Source organism: Lethenteron reissneri, chromosome 69 (assembly GCF_015708825.2).
Source record: "Lethenteron reissneri isolate LAM-NWPU_2019-01 chromosome 69, ASM1570882v1, whole genome shotgun sequence".
NCBI lineage: Eukaryota > Metazoa > Chordata > Hyperoartia > Petromyzontiformes > Petromyzontidae > Lethenteron > Lethenteron reissneri.
Window position 1 is genome coordinate 1,065,312 of NC_083847.1, and position 16,844 is coordinate 1,082,155.

General features: G+C 54.2%; 1 protein-coding gene across 1 annotated transcript; it reads right to left on the reverse strand.

The window, feature by feature from the left end:
- Window positions 1-5,059: 5,059 nt before the first annotated feature.
- LOC133360712 (complement C1q and tumor necrosis factor-related protein 9-like) lies at window positions 5,060-10,757 on the reverse strand. Its single transcript, XM_061579499.1, has 4 exons — window positions 10,675-10,757; window positions 9,680-9,842; window positions 8,820-8,882; window positions 5,060-7,310 (listed from the first exon to the last, which is right to left on the reverse strand). Exons 2-4 carry the CDS (start codon window positions 9,840-9,842, stop codon window positions 6,814-6,816), a joined length of 723 nt encoding a protein of 240 aa, XP_061435483.1. The 5' UTR covers window positions 10,675-10,757; the 3' UTR covers window positions 5,060-6,813.
- Window positions 10,758-16,844: the final 6,087 nt, after the last annotated feature.

The window sequence follows — 16,844 nt, forward strand, 5'->3', positions numbered from 1 at the left end:
AAGTTTCGAACGCCCACTGGCAGGAGGTCATGCGGCAGACTGAGCAGGTACCATGGGTCGACTGACTGAGATGACTGGCCGATGCACCACCTGTGCCCTCTTCTGTACACACTTCTTGCATTTTAGCCACCCGGCGCTCCGCTCGTTGTTGTGAGCATCGCTCCTCCGCCCTCCGTTGTCGCTGGAGGGCGACTGCCTCCAACTGCCCAATTTGCGTTCTTAACAAGCCTCATCCACCGAGGCCCATCTTGACACCTCTGGTACAGCCATTGGCAAGTCCACTCAGCTCCGCATCCTCTTGGACAACATGATTCCATCTCTTCTCTAGCCCATGCCACGCCCGTTTAGCCCCCTCGATCTGGCCGAACAAAAGCTGTTTAGGCATGCGGTGGCTGGGAATGCGGGCTACATGACCCAGCCAACGCAGCCTTGCCTGCTGGAGGAGCTCACTGATGGGATTTTGCCCAGATCTTTTAAGGATTTGTGAGCTCCTCACACAATCCACCCTGGTTAAACCCAGGATGGATCATAGGCAGGCCAGCCTAAATGGTTTCAACCGGCGAAGATGCTCCATTAGGGGGGTCCACGTTTCGCAAGCGTAGAGAAGGGAGGGAATCACTGTGGCCGAGAAGACCTGAAGCTTCGTGCAGAGCGACAGACCAGGTAGCTTCCACACAGCGTTACGCAACTGATGAAAAAATATTGCCGCTCGACTGATTCGGAGTGAGACCTCTGCTGTTAAACTGGAGCAGGTCATAAGCACACCGCCCAAGTATGGTAAACTCTCCACTCTCTCCACTACTGCCCCATCACCGATTAGGAGTTGTGAGGGTGGAGTGTCCGATGGTACAAAATACCCAGGCAGGTGCTTAGTTTTGGTGGGGCTAATGGTAAGGCCCCACCTCTTAGTAGCATGCTCCAGTCTCAGCAGCAGCGTCTCCAACTCCTCCTCTGAATGAGCAGCTATTACCAAATCATCGGCATACATAACGTGGTTGAACAATAGGGAGCCATCCATTGATCGCACCCGGGCATCGATCAGCCTCACATTATATCTGTACCAAATGGAAATTCCCCCGGTACAGCTAGTGAAGGCTTCATGAACTACGTGGTCAAAATAGATGTTAAATAATGTGGGAGCCAGTGAACATCCCTGTCGCACCCCAAGGTGTACAGGGAAAGGCTCTGACTCCCGGCCACGTAGTTTTACCCGGGCCCGCTCACCATCATGAAGGTCCTTAATGATCGTGAGCAGAGGGTCAGGGACTCTGAAAGCACGAAGAACAACCAGAGCCCAGGCCTACTGATGGTATATCATAGGCCTTGACCAGGTCAATAAAGCAGAGATGTAGGTCTTGTTGAAATTCCCTACACCTCTGCTGTAGCAGACGGACAGGAAATATGGCATCTGTGCAGGACCGCCCTTTCCTGAAACCGCATTGGGGCTCCGCAAGCCTCTCCTCTGCGTGCCTAGCAAGGCGATGTTGAATTATCCTTGCCAGGACCTTTCTCGGCAAACTGAGGAGTGAGATGCCCGTGTAGTTGTTACAGTCAGTGCGGTCTCCCTTCTTAATGAGGGGGACCACCAGGGCATCCTTCCAATCCTGCGGAACCCGTCCAGCGATCCAGACTGTTGTTATGATGTCATATAGGGCAGTCTGTGCACAAACGCCACCCTCCCTCAGAATTTCGCTTGGGAGATCATCTCTGCCCGGTGCCTTTCCTGGTCTCAGACTCCGGATCGCCTTCAGTACTTCCTCATCAGATGGCACCTCAGCCAGCCACTCACAAGGGGTGACCTCTTCCAATATTTTAGGCACCGCAGCCTCAGCAGTGTCGCCCCCACTTTGTGCCATGATATTTTCCTAGCTGAGGGATTTCCCCTCCCCCAGGACCTCATAAAAATGCTCAGCAAATCTGCAAACTTGTTCCTGGGGGTCGGAGATTGGATCACCGTTTTTTCCCCTCATGATGGTAATAGGTGTGGCGCTGCAGGTTACTTTTTTGATGGAGTTAAATAATTTAACACGTAGGCTTTCGCGACCAATACAACGTTTTTGGGTTTAGATCGCGTTATTTATAAATGTGTCGTAACCCTCCACCACCCGACACGGCCAATCAGTAAAAAAGTGTCACGTTGACAAAAGACAAATAGTTTACTGCTTTAGCCCACCGGTGTGTTGATGCGTGAAACCACAACATTTACAATTTTTGAGTACGACGTTTCGCTGGTAATTGCATCCAGCATCATCGGGCAATTCGCCAGAATTCTGGCGAATTGCCCGATGATGCTAAGGCAGTGAACTATTTGTCTTTTGTCAACGTGACACTTTTTTACTGATTGGCCGTGTCGGGTGGAGGGTTAAGACACATTTATAAATAACGCGATCTAAACCCAAAAACGTTGATTATGGAGTTAAATAGTGATTTGTGATCGCGGGCCACTGAGGCAGACTCCATCTCCTCAGCAACCCGCGACCACCACCCATCCTTGCAGCGCTTTACGGCTCTCCGAACCTCCGAGCGAAGGCTGTGGTAAACCTCCTCATTCTCTGATGTGGGATGCTGTAGCCGATGAGAGTTGGCCTGTCGCTTTTTCTCAACTATGCTGAACACCTCCTCTGTCAGCCTGGGTCTCTGGGGAGGTCTGTACCGCGTACTCAAAACAGCCATTGTAGCTGCAGGAGTGGGAGACGAAGCCAAACCCAGCTGCAAGTGATGATGAAATTCTCGCTTCCAACTTCATCAGCTAACTGAGACCAGGCCACTTTAGGTTGGTATGGGGTCCTGGGTGTACACCCACCACCGGAGTTGAAGAATGGCAGGCGCATCTTACAGATGATTAGTCGATGGTCAGAGGGCAGATCAGCTCCACGGAAGGTCCTGGTGTCAAGGGCATGGGCTCGCATCCGCTGGTCCGTCACTATGTAGTCCAGCAGATGTTCTTGCTTGAACCCGGCATGCATCCATGATGTTGTGTGGATGCGCCGATGCCAGAAGAGCGTGTTAGTAATTACAAGCCCATGGGCTGCACAAAAATCTAGCATTCTCCTACCGTTGTTATTGAGCTGATCTGGCCCATGCCTTCCAATCACTCCAGACCAGGTGCCAGCATCATGACCAACTCGGGCATTGAAGTCACCCAACAAGATGACTCTGTCCCGAGTGGCCACTTTAGCCAGCACCTGTGACAGGAGGTCATAGAAAGCATCGGACTCATCGGCTTTGCCTGCATCCCTCCACGGATGTTCGTCTTCGGTGGGGGCATAAGTAACCACGACCACCACTCCTCGCCTCCGGTTGATGGGAAGGCGAGCCCAAAGTAGCCTGGGGCTTACAGCTTCCCACACCTCACCGCCACACTCCAACGCCCCCTTCTTTCTTTTGTTCAGAAGAAGAGCCACACCCTGTTGTTTGGCAGTCTCCTGCCCCGAGTAGAGGTCTGTCCACCTCTTATGGTAGCAGGAGCCAGAACCGGTCCACCGGACCTCCTGAATGCCACAGAGATCCAGGCGGTACCGGTCCAGCTCCCGACAAAGGAGTGGCAGCCTCTCCTACGCAGTGAGCGTTCGACCATTCCATGTGGCCATCCGTAGTGGATTTTCGTTGTTTCTGGAGGAGCCCCGAGGTTGAAGATTCAATCTCCGGGCTCTGCCATTGGGGTTCGGCCAGGAGACGTCATAGACGCCTGTCCCCCCGGGGCCTCCGGCACAAGCTTATTAGTTACATATTTATGTTTAAGTCGTGGTTTCGTAGTAATGAATTGAAGATGGAGCGGTTACCAGCCGCTCACACCCGTACAGAGCCCCCCTTTAGCCACTGTGGTGGTCAGATACGCCATGAGGGGAGAGGCCAATGGGCATTGGCCCTCCCCCCACAAAACTGTCCACGACAGAGTTGTCCGTCCGGCACCGCGGACAAATACACATGTGAACACACAAATAGGAACATTCACATATACACACATGAACACGCACACACAGATACTCACACATGAACAGACCCACAAAATGACAAACTAGTCTAAGCACCCCCCCCCCACCGGTGGCTCTGATGTCAGAAGAGGAAATTCATTCCACGTGTGCTGTTGTTGCTGCTGGTGATTGAGCGAATCCCCAAATAGGATTGGATATGTTTAGAAAGTAAGAGATTCTAGGCCGATAAAACAAAAATACACACGGAGGTCATAAATCATTCAGAGTCAGGAGCTGCTGCTGCTGCTGCTGCTGCAGATATTCCCCTGCGTGGGGTATAAGGCAACGTGATGCGACGCATGGGAGAGAGTGGAGAGGTTTCATACACACACAGATACCCATAAACACAGAGACCCATAGACTCACACAGAGACTCATAGACCCACACAGAGACCCATAGACTCACGCAGATATCCATATACTCACACAGATACCCATATACTCACACAGAGACCAATATACTCACACAGAGACCCATAAACTCATCACACAGAGACCCCTAGACTCATCACACAGAGACCCATAGACTCACACAGAGACCCATAGACTCACACAGAGACTGGAGACTCATACATAGACCCATAGACTTGCACAGAGACCGATAGACTCACACAGAGACCCATACACTCACATGCAGAGACCCATAGACTCACACAGAAACCCATAGAATCACACAATGACCCATAGACTCAAACAGAAATCCATAAACTCACTCAGACGAATAGTTTGCCGTACATCTCCGGCACCTTCAATTAGCACGGTTGGCTACATACGGTGCGAAAGAAGTTCAACATAAATACATAAACTCACACAGAGACCCATAAACTCACACAGAGACCTATAGACTCACATAGAGACCCATAGACTCACACAGACACTCAAAGACTCACATAGAAACACAAACTCACATAGAGATCCATATAATCACACAGAGACCCAGAGATTCACACAGATGCAAACACTCACACAATGACCTATAGACTCACGCAGAGACTCATAGGCTCACATAGACTCAAAGACTAACATAGAAGCCCCTAAACTAACATAGAGACCAAGAGACTCAGACAAAGACACGGAAACTCACACAGAGATACATAGTTTATTGTCCTCCCGCACCTCCGGTTATATATGTAGTTATAGCCTACATGTTGTATATACGGGGGTTAAAAAAAACAGCCCTAGCTATTTGAGTAAAAGTGAGTCGTAACTTGCAAAGCCACCCCACCAACGTTGAAATGGCGAATCGGTAGTTGTGCCACCTAGGAGCGTGTTTTGATTGGGCTGGGACTTTGTGCAGCTGTCTTGAACTCACGACGAGAGAGAGAGCGCCTCTATCTCCAGTGCTCCTGTGTTTAAGACCCCGTGGGCTGAACACAACATCCGGCTGTAGCAGAGGTCGCAAACGGGTTTTGATTCCTTACCCGTACCCGGCCGCACCAGGGTCGCAAATGAGTACCCGTACCCGGCCGGGTACGGGTTAGCCGTTCCCTACCCGTACCCTACCTGAAATGAGTGACAAACGGCTACTCACCAGTGACTCACGGCCTACCCGTACCCGTACCCGGCCGCACCAGGGTCGCAAACGGCTACCCGTACCCGTACCCGACTGGGTACGTGTAGCCGGGTATCGGGTAGGGTACGGGTATCGGGTACCCGGTTGCGACATCTGGGTTGTAGGTGTCACCGGGCTGCAATGAAGACTTGTATTCTGACACCTAAACGTTCAACTCCGGTCCTTTAACTGGACGGTGTCCTGTGCTTTATGACTGTCAATTTAACCTAAAGTAGCAGTAGGCTGTCGCCACCAATATTATTCATGATAGATGTTTTTATTGGAGTAAAATGGCGTCAGTATAAATGTCGTTACTGTACCGTACAGTACATGTGGCTACAAACTTTACTGCACTCCGTGAACACGTACGCCTTTGTCGTGCAACAATGCAATCGATTGATCAATAATACATTTAAAGCTGATAAGCCATGCATCAAACGATATGTGTGAAGAATATACTGCAGCAGACTCCAGACGTGCGTCAGGGTTGTTGCGAACGGTCCTCGCGGTGGTCTCTATCTGTGTAAGTCGCCGCGGTGTTCTGTCATTGTCGACACGCGGGGTCGCTGTGTTAAGTTGGTGAACTGCAGGGTTCTGTAGACGCGTGCTATTACTGTCCCTGAGAGTTTGAATAGTTGGTTGTATTTGGTTGTCAATGAATTATTATCCACCACAGTTGGTCCACGTCCTTGTGCGTAACGAACCAAGGCATAGTTACTGCATTCCAAATCTTGTTAAGATTCTCAGTATTCCAGATCGAGTTATTGTCCTTCTTTCTGTTGCCGTCAAAGTGCGTTTAAAAATCTGTGTTGGTGTCCGATTAAAAATATTGAGAGAATTGCAGAAAATGGATCGGAACTCCTCTCTCTCCCATGTTAGAAATGAGCAACCTTCATAGCTATCAGCTGGAATTGGAATATTTCTCCCTTCACTGCCGATGCCGGATGGGAAAATTGGTGAGGTTTCAGGACTTTTTCAGTTGGTGAAAGTTGCTATGTCTCTCTGCATTGTCTAACCGATTCATAATCGCCCAGACACCCTGGCTGGCAAGGAGAGAGGTGGCTGAGAAAAAGTGCCGGGCCTATTTTTCCTCTGGTGAGAACATCTCACATCCGAAATTTAACAGTCATTACCACAGCTTTGGGAATATTTGCAGATTTTTGTTGAGCATTTTTCTGAGATGTTGCCCAAAAGCTTTGTTTATCACGGGGGGGGGGGTGCATATGCGTGCATGTTAATGTGTTCCCAATCTGTTTTCCCAGACGAGCCGATGGAAACAAAAACGATTCACTCGGAGTACAAGATATAGCCGCTGAACACGGCGTCTCTGTGCGCGTTCAAGTAAAAATGAATGTACGGAGCCTCCATCTCCAGCCACACCTCGTCGCCGGCTTTGAGACTCAACACGACGCTGCCGCTTATTGCGTTGTAGTTGATACCACATATCTTAGAGATGACCTCCCCGTTTTTCATGATCATAACTACGAGGTTCTTTTCACCGGGGTGCGCGTACAGCGTGAAATAGTAGACGCCTGGGTGGGCGCAGGTGAACTTCCCCGTGCCGGGGTTGTAGTGGCCCTGCGGGTTGGTGATGATGACGTTGAACGTCACGGGGGAGCCGGCCGCCGGCGTGTAAGCGCCAGCCTTCGCAGAGAAGGCCGACCTGGGCCCCATGCCGCTCTCTCCCTGCTTGCCTTTCTCGCCTCTTTCGCCCTGCTCACCTGGGACTCCCGGAGTCCCCGCGAGCCCCGGTTGGCCAAGAGGACCCAGCTTTCCTGGCAGACCTAGTCGGACAACACGGTCCAAACACACGGCGTGTGCATGTGTCACCCCATGGTAGTGTAGCGGCTAGCGCTTCAAACCAGGCAGAGACCCGAGTTCAATTCCCGCTCATGGTCATCACAAGTGACGATTAGCTGAACTGGTACTGAGCCTCCTACCCTAGGTCGACTCAGCCTCAAATGATTACCTGGTGAGACGTGTTAACAACGCCACTTGGGAGACAAAGGCGTGCCGGCCTTAATCAGCACTTGCCACAACAGTCTGATAAGGCGATACGGGTGATTTTAGTGTATTTATCCCCACTCTCAAACAGAGAGATGGGGCCATTCTACATCTATGTTGATGACTGTGAGTCAAACCTGCACAATTGGTGTCTTTTAACTTCGCGTAAAAAAGTATAGGAGAAGTGATAAATCGCTTCGTGGCACATGCAGCCTGTCGGTGGCTAGATGTTAACTACCTCGCCTGGTTTACAGGAGGTCGTGTGCTCGATCGCAATCCTGACGCCTGCTGTTTATTTGGAGTTTGCATGCGTCTCTCCCCGCGGTTGTGTGGATTTTTAACCAGGTCCTCCGATTTCATTCCCTCCACATGTAGACATGTATTTGGCTGAATAAATGTCCACGTGATGATAAGTCCACTTTGTCGAGCTATCATTACATCTGCCAGGTCGCTTCTGAACAAGAGCTCCATATGTCGCGTGGTGTTTATTCACGCGGAAAACTTCGTCTTTTTCTCCTGAGTTACTTTATTCGAAGCATCCCACACGGATGCTCCTCACGTTCAACACCAGGTACTCCTGTAGCGAACTCTTTCTTTCTTCCTCCGCTAGCCTGCTAATTCGAGCTTACTCTCTCTTGCTCTGCTAGCCTGTTACTCCCCGTTCTCCTAGCCTGTCACGGACTCTCTATCTGTACACTCTGCTAGCTTCTCACCCCTCTAGCCTATCACACTCAAACTAAAGATTTTTCGCTAGCCTCTCCACTGCTAGCGTGTCTCGCCCGTACCCCCAGCGGGGGATCAGCCATCACCTCTGGGGAGGACGAGGTGTGGAGGGCAAGGTCCCGGACTTCTCTGGAATATGTTCACTACTTCATCTCCAACCAACTCAACCCCATTGCTTCACACGTTCCCCTTATATCCCCCTTCTCATTAAGTGCCCTCAGATGATCCTCATTAAGATGGCTTCTCTCGCACGTGTTCTCCCCCTCATCGCCACTATCTCTCGCCTCCTTGGCACCGACCCCGCGTTGGCATTTGCAGCCAGCCAATCACTGCCTCGTTCCCTAATTGCTGGCGTCTCTCTGTCTGCTGTCACCCAGGCCACCCTCCTGCACCTGCTCGTCCTGAGCTGACCTCACTGTTTGCAACCCCGTACATGAATGCAACTGCTGTTTGCAAACCCTGCGCTCGTTACGCCACTACGCATAGCTCAGTGAGGATTACTTGGTAATAAAATAAATACGTAGAATCAGCTGCTAGGAGCACACGAGTCAGTGTCACAGTCCCACCTGGGTCCCCAGTCAAGCCTCGAGCCCCGAGGTCTCCCTTGGCTCCGGGTGCTCCGGTAACGCCTGCGAGAAGAACAAAGCATGGCTCATCCGCTCCTCAAGCCACTCTCAATTCACACCACTCACCTCCACGCACTGTCCTGTCTCTCCCCTCTCATATAACTCTACTCCCCTCCACTCACTCTCCTGCCTCTCCCCTCTCATCTCACTATACTCCCCTCCACTCGCTCTCCTGCCTCTCCCCTCTGATCTCACTCCACTCCCCTCCATGCACTCTCCTCTCATCTCACTCTACTCCCCTCCACGCACTCTCCTGCCTCTCCCCTCCCATCTCACACCACTCACCTCCACTCACTCTCCTGCCTCTCCACTCCCAACTCACTCCACTCCCCTCCACGCAGTCTCCTGTCTCTCCACTCTCATATCACTCCACTCCACACACTCTCCTGCCTCTCCCCTCTCATCTCACTCCACTCTCCTCCACGCACTCTCCTGCCTCTCCTCTCTCATCTCACTCTACTCCACCTCCACGCACTCTCCTGCCTCTCCCCTCTCATCTCACTCCACTCTCCTCCACGCACCCTCCTACCTCTCCACTCTCATCTAACTCTACTCCCCTCGACGCACTCTCCACTCTCATCTCAATCCACTCCCCTCCACGCACTCTCCTGCCTCTTCCCTCTCATCTGACTCTACTCCACTCGAGACACTCTCCTACGAGAATGAGCGAGTAAACGATCGAGTGCATGACATGGCGAGTGAACGATTGAGTGAATGATTGAGCGAGTGAACGATTGAGTGAGTGATCGAGTGAACGCGTCGCATCACCGTGGGGGGGACTCTGGGACCTGACCCCTCACCGTCTCTGCCGTCCCTCCCGGGGGCCCCAGGGGTCCCGTGCTGCCCCGGGGCTCCGGGCTGACCGGGGATCCCGTTGATGCCCGCGCAGACGGTCTTCTCCTGCTGGGCTCCCACCACCACCACCCCCAGCAGCAGCATCAGCGGCAGGGCCGAGATGGACATCTGGGGACAGCAGTGGCGAGATGTTAACTAGCTCGCCTGGTGTACAGGATGGATTTAAACACGAACTATTATTTTATTTTACCAAGTAAGGTATGAATGAGCTGCTATATAGTAGCTCTTTTTTCACAAGCGCCCTGCCCGTCACAAATGTGGGTCTATGTGTAAGTCTCCTCGTCTCTGTGCGAGGCTGTGGGTCCATGTGTGAGTCTACTAATCTCTATGTGAGTTCACGGGTCTCTTTGTGAGTCTATGAGTCTGTGGGTCTCTGTTTGAGTCGATGGGTCTCTGTGTGAGGTGATTATGGGCTGAGTGAGTATACAGGTCTCTGTGTGAGTCTGTGGGTCTATGTGTGAGTCTGTGAGTCTATGTGTGATGAGTATATGGGTCTCCGTTTGAGTCCATGGGTTTTGAGGCTATCGATCTCTGTGTGCGTCTATGAGTCTGTGTGAGTCTACGGGTCCCTGAGTGAGTCTGTGGGTCTATGTGTGAGTCTGTGGGTCTCTGTGTGAGGCTATGAATCTCTGTGTGAGTCGATAGGTCTGTGTGAGTGTTCTCATCTCTATGTAAGTCTATGGGTCTTTTTGTGAGTCTATTTGTCACTTTTTGAGGAGTCCATGGCCTCTGAGTGAGTCTATGGGTATCTGTGAGTAATATATCGGTCTGTATTTGAGGAATCTTCGGGTTTCTGTGTGAGGCTATGGATCTCTGCGTGAGTCTATTGGTCTCTGTGTGAGTCTATGGGTCTCTGTGTGAGTATATGGGTCTCTGTATGATGAGTCTATGGGTCTGGTGTGATGAGTCTATGGGTCTCTGTGTGAGTCTTCATACGTACGGTAAGTTGAATTTTCTTTCGCTCCACCGTACGTAGCAGCTGAGCGTCCTGCTAATCGGAGGTTGTCGGTGCTCAGCGTTGGTCACCGAGTCACTGGAATCCTCTCCCCCGTCTCCCCTTTTAAACGTTACTCGGGTCACGTGCTCCTCCATTTCCCACTTGGTCCAGACCTCCCACGTGTGACGTCACAGTCAACACGCGCGCGCACAAACAAGAAAGACAAAGATCCCCCGTGTAGCCTGTAACAGACTGCCAGGGGCAAGTGGCTGTTAGTTGCGAGAAGTAGCAGCGCCTATGAAGGCCGGGACTGTGGCACACGAGGGGGTGGGTGGCCAGCAGCACCACGCCCAACCACCTTTATCTCCATTAGTGGTGATATTTAGCAGTGACGTGCGGTGACGTCAATGGCTGGGGAGGCACTGGCTCGTATCAGAGCCAGATTTACACGCTGAGGGGGCGTGTCTTCACTGAAGGGGCGTGTCGTCACTGAGGGGGGCGTGTCGTCACTGAGGGGGGCGTGTCGTCACTGAGGGGAGTGTCGTCACTGAGGGGAGTGTCGTCACTGAGGGGGAGTGTCTTCACTGAGGGGGCGTGTCTTCACTGAGGGGGAGTGTCTTCACTGAGGGGGCGTCTTCACTGAGGGGGGCGTGTCTTCACTGAGGGGGCGTGTCTTCACTGAGGGGGAGTGTCTTCACTGAGGGGAGTGTCGTCACTGAGGGGAGTGTCGTCACTGAGGGGGAGTGTCTTCACTGAGGGGGAAGTGTCCTTCACTGAGGGGAGTGTCTTCACTGAGGGGGGAGTGTCGTCACTGGAGGGGGAGTGTCTTCACTGAGGGGGAGTGTCTTCACTGAGGGGAGTGTCGTCACTGAGGGGGAGTGTCTTCACTGAGGGGGAATGTCTTCACTGAGGGGGAGTGTCTTCACTGAGGGGAGTGTCGTCACTGAGGGGCGTGTCTTCACTGAGGGGGGAGTGTCGTCACTGAGGGGGAGTGTCTTCACTGAGGGGGGAGTGTCTTCACTGAGGGGAGTGTCGTCACTGAGGGGGAGTGTCGTCACTGAGGGGAGTGTCGTCACTGAGGGGGGAGTGTCTTCACTGAGGGGGAGTGTCCTCACTGAGGGGGAGTGTCTTCACTGAGGGGGCGTGTCTTCACTGAGGGGGAGTGTCGTCACTGAGGGGAGTGTCGTCACTGCACTGAGGGGGAGTGTCTTCACTGAGGGGGAGTGTCCCACTGAGGGGGAGTGTCTTCACTGAGGGGGAGTGTCTTCACTGAGGGGGAGTGTCTCACTGAGGGGAGTGTCTTCACTGAGGGGGATGTCTTCACTGAGGGGGAGTGTCTTCACTGAGGGGGTGTCTTCACTGAGGGGGAGTGTCTTCACTGAGGGGGAGTGTCCTCACTGAGGGGGAGTGTCTTCACTGAGGGGGAATGTCTTCACTGAGGGGAGTGTCTTCACTGAGGGGAGTGTCTCACTGAGGGGGAGTGTCTTCACTGAGGGGAGTGTCTTCACTGAGGGGGAGTGTCTCACTGAGGGGGAGTGTCTTCACTGAGGGGGAGTGTCTTCACTGAGGGGGAGTGTCTTCACTGAGGGGGAGTGTCTCACTGAGGGGGAGTGTCTTCACTGAGGGGTGTCTTCACTGAGGGGAGTGTCTTCACTGAGGGGGAGTGTCTTCACTGAGGGGCGTGTCTTCACTGAGGGGGTGTCTTCACTGAGGGGAGTGTCTTCACTGAGGGGGAGTGTCTTCACTGAGGGGGAGTGTCTTCACTGAGGGGGGGTGTCTTCACTGAGGGGGAGTGTCTTCACTGAGGGGGTGTCTTCACTGAGGGAGGTGTCTTCACTGAGGGGGTGTCTTCACTGAGGGGGAGTGTCTTCACTGAGGGGGCGTGTCTTCACTGAGGGGTGTGTCTTCACTGAGGGGGAGTGTCTCACTGAGGGGGGTGTCTTCACTGAGGGGGAGTGTCTTCACTGAGGGGGAGTGTCTTCACTGAGGGGGCGTGTCTTCACTGAGGGGGAGTGTCTTCACTGAGGGGGCGTGTCTTCACTGAGGGGGTGTCTCACTGAGGGGGGTGTCTTCACTGAGGGGGGAGTGTCTTCACTGAGGGGGAGTGTCTTCACTGAGGGGTGTCTTCACTGAGGGGGAGTGTCTTCACTGAGGGGGTGTCTTCACTGAGGGGATGTCTTCACTGAGGGGGAGTGTCTTCACTGAGGGGGAGTGTCTTCACTGAGGGGGAGTGTCTTCACTGAGGGGGGAGTGTCTTCACTGAGGGGGGAGTGTCTTCACTGAGGGGGGAGTGTCTTCACTGAGGGGGAGTGTCTTCACTGAGGGGGGAGTGTCTTCACTGAGGGGGAGTGTCTTCACTGAGGGGGGAGTGTCTTCACTGAGGGGGAGTGTCTTCACTGAGGGGGAGTGTCTTCACTGAGGGGGGAGTGTCTTCACTGAGGGGGAGGGCCTTCACTGAGGGGGATGTGTCTTCACTGAGGGGGGATGTGTCTTCACTGAGGGGAGTGTCTTCACTGAGGGGGATGTGTCTTCACTGAGGGGGGATGTTTTGGGGGGGAGTTTCACTGAGGGGGAGTGTCTTCACTGAGGGGGAGTGTCTTCACTGAGGGGGAGTGTCTTCACTGAGGGGGAGTGTCTTCACTGAGGGGGAGTGTCTTCACTGAGGGGGAGTGTCTTCACTGAGGGGGGAGTGTCTTCACTGAGGGGGAGTGTCTTCACTGAGGGGGAGTGTCTTCACTGAGGGGGGAGTGTCCTTCACTGAGGGGGAGTGTCTTCACTGAGGGGGCGTGTCTTCACTGAGGGGGAGTGTCTTCACTGAGGGGGAGTGTCTCACTGAGGGGGAGTGTCTTCACTGAGGGGGTGTCTTCACTGAGGGGGATGTGTCTTCACTGAGGGGGAGTGTCTTCACTGAGGGGGATGTGTCTTCACTGAGGGGGAGTGTCTTCACTGAGGGGGATGTGTCTTCACTGAGGGGGAGTGTCTTCACTGAGGGGGGAGTGTCTTCACTGAGGGGAGTGTCTTCACTGAGGGGGCGTGTCTTCACTGAGGGGGAGTGTCTTCACTGAGGGGGAGTGTCCTCACTGAGGGGGAGTGTCTTCACTGAGGGGGAGTGTCTTCACTGAGGGGGATGTGTCTTCACTGAGGGGGAGTGTCTTCACTGAGGGGGAGTGTCTTCACTGAGGGGGTGTCTTCACTGAGGGGGAGTGTCTTCACTGAGGGGGAGTGTCTTCACTGAGGGGGAGGTGTGTCTTCACTGAGGGGGAGTGTCCTCACTGAGGGGGATATGTCTTCACTGAGGGGGATGTGTCTTCACTGAGGGGGGTGTCTTCACTGAGGGGGAGTGTCTTCACTGAGGGGGCGTGTCTTCACTGAGGGGGTGTCTTCACTGAGGGGGCGTGTCTTCACTGAGGGGAGTGTCTTCACTGAGGGGGAGTGTCTTCACTGAGGGCGTGTCTTCACTGAGGGGGTGCGTGTCTCACTGAGGGGGCGTGTCTTCACTGAGGGGGGCGTGTCTTCACTGAGGGGGCGTGTCTTCACTGAGGGGCGTGTCGTCACTGAGGGGGAGTGTCTTCACTGAGGGGGCGTGTCTTCACTGAGGGGGCGTGTCTTCACTGAGGGGGAGTGTCTTCACTGAGGGGGGAGTGTCTTCACTGAGGGGGCGTGTCTTCACTGAGGGAGTGTCTTCACTGAGGGGGCGTGTCTTCACTGAGGGGGCGTGTCTTCACTGAGGGGGAGTGTCTTCACTGAGGGGAGTGTCTTCACTGAGGGGGAGTGTCTTCACTGAGGGGGCGTGTCTTCACTGAGGGGGCGTGTCTTCACTGAGGGGGAGTGTCCTCACTGAGGGGCGTGTCTTCACTGAGGGGGATGTCTTCACTGAGGGGGAGTGTCTTCACTGAGGGGGATCTTCACTGAGGGGGAGTGTCTTCACTGAGGGGGAGTGTCTTCACTGAGGGGGAGTGTCTTCACTGAGGGGGAGTGTCTTCACTGAGGGGGCGTGTCTCACTGAGGGGAGTGTCTTCACTGAGGGGGGTGTCTTCACTGAGGGGGAGTGTCTTCACTGAGGGGGAGTGTCTCACTGAGGGGGCGTGTCTTCACTGAGGGGGAGTGTCTTCACTGAGGGGGGTGTCTTCACTGAGGGGGAGTGTCCTTCACTGAGGGGGCGTGTCTCACTGAGGGGGAGTGTCTTCACTGAGGGGGAGTGTCTCACTGAGGGGGAGTGTCTTCACTGAGGGGGAGTGTCTTCACTGAGGGGGAGTGTCTTCACTGAGGGGGAGTGTCTTCACTGAGGGGGAGTGTCTTCACTGAGGGGCGTGTCTTCACTGAGGGGGAGTGTCTTCACTGAGGGGGGTCTTCACTGGGGGAGTGTCTTCACTGAGGGGGAGTGTCTTCACTGAGGGGGCGTGTCTTCACTGAGGGGGCGTGTTCACTGAGGGGGAGTGTCTTCACTGAGGGGGCGTGTCTTCACTGAGGGGGCGTGTCTTCACTGAGGGGAGTGTCTCACTGTGGGGGAGTGTCTTCACTGAGGGGGCGTGTTCACTGAGGGGGCGTGTCTTCACTGAGGGGAGTGCTTCACTGAGGGGGGGGTCTTCACTGAGGGGGCGTGTCTTCACTGGGGGGAGTGTCTTCACTGAGGGGGAGTGTCTTCACTGAGGGGAGTGTCTTCACTGAGGGGGGCGTGTCTTCACTGAGGGGAGTGTCTTCACTGAGGGGGAGTGTTTCACTGAGGGGAGTGTCTTCACTGAGGGGGAGTGTCTCACTGAGGGGGAGTGTCTTCACTGAGGGGAAGGTGTCTTCACTGAGGCGGCGCGTGAGGGGGAGTGTCTTCACTGAGGTGGGAGTGTCTTCACTGAGGGGGATGTGGTCTTCACTGAGGGGGAGTGTCCTCACTGAGGGGGGGAAGCGTGTCTGTCACTGATGCGGGGAGTGTCTTCACTGAGGGGGAGTGTCTTCACTGAGGGGGAGTGTCTTCACTGAGGGGGAGTGCTTCACTGAGGGGGAGTGTCTTCACTGAGGGGGCGTGTCTTCACTGAGGGGGAGTGTCTTCACTGAGGGGCGTGTCTTCACTGAGGGGGAGTGTCTTCACTGAGGGGGTGTCTTCACTGAGGGGAGTGTCTTCACTGAGGGGGAGTGTCTTCACTGAGGGGGAGTGTCTTCACTGAGGGGAGTGTCTTCACTGAGGGGCGTGTCTTCACTGAGGGGAGTGTCTTCACTGAGGGGGAGTGTCTTCACTGAGGGGGAGTGTCTTCACTGAGGGGGAGTGTCTTCACTGAGGGGAGTGTCTTCACTGAGGGGAGTGTCTTCACTGAGGGGGAGTGTCTTCACTGAGGGGGAGTGTCTTCACTGAGGGGGAGTGTCTTCACTGAGGGGGGTGTCTTCCACTGAGGGGAGTGTCTTCACTGAGGGGAGTGTCTTCACTGAGGGGGGAGAGTCTTCACTGAGGGGGAGTGTCCTCACTGAGGGGATGTGTCTTCACTGAGGGGAGTGTCTTCACTGAGGGGGAGTGTCTTCACTGAGGGGAGTGTCTTCACTGGGGGAGTGTCTCACTGAGGGGAGTGTCTTCACTGAGGGGGGTGTCTTCACTGAGGGGGAGTGTCTTCACTGAGGGGGAGTGTCTTCACTGAGGGGGAGTGTCTTCACTGAGGGGGAGTGTCTTCACTGAGGGGGAGTGTCCTTCACTGAGGGGGAGTGTCTTCACTGAGGGGGAGTGTCTTCACTGAGGGGGAGTGTCTCACTGAGGGGAGTGTCTTCACTGAGGGGAGTGTCTTCACTGAGGGGAGTGTCTCACTGAGGGGGAGTGTCTTCACTGAGGGGGAGTGTCTTCACTGAGGGGGAGTGTCTCACTGAGGGGGCGTGTCTTCACTGAGGGGGAGTGTCTTCACTGAGGGGGAGTGTCTTCACTGAGGGGGAGTGTCTTCACTGAGGGGGAGTGTCTTCACTGAGGGGGAGTGTCTTCACTGAGGGGGAGTGTCTTCACTGAGGGGGAGTGTCTTCACTGAGGGGGGAGTGTCTTCACTGAGGGGGAGTGTCTTCACTGAGGGGAGTGTCTTCACTGAGGGGGAGTGTCTTCACTGAGGGGAGTGTCTTCACTGAGGGGAGTGTCTTCACTGAGGGGGGTGTCTTCACTGAGGGGGCGTGTCTTCACTGAGGGGGAGTGTCTTCACTGAGGGGGAGTG

What these genes read in the sequence shown, in the direction of transcription:
- LOC133360712 (XM_061579499.1), bottom strand. Translation starts at nt 9,842, where the DNA reads ATGTCCATCTCGGCCCTGCCGCTGATGCTGCTGCTGGGGGTGGTGGTG. An exon ending in CGGGAGGGACGGCAGAGACG is followed by an intron (nt 8,883 to 9,679) that starts GTGAGGGGTCAG and finishes TTCTTCTCGCAG; the next exon opens with GCGTTACCGGAGCACCCGGA. An exon ending in AGGCTTGACTGGGGACCCAG is followed by an intron (nt 7,311 to 8,819) that starts GTGGGACTGTGA and finishes TTGTCCGACTAG; the next exon opens with GTCTGCCAGGAAAGCTGGGT.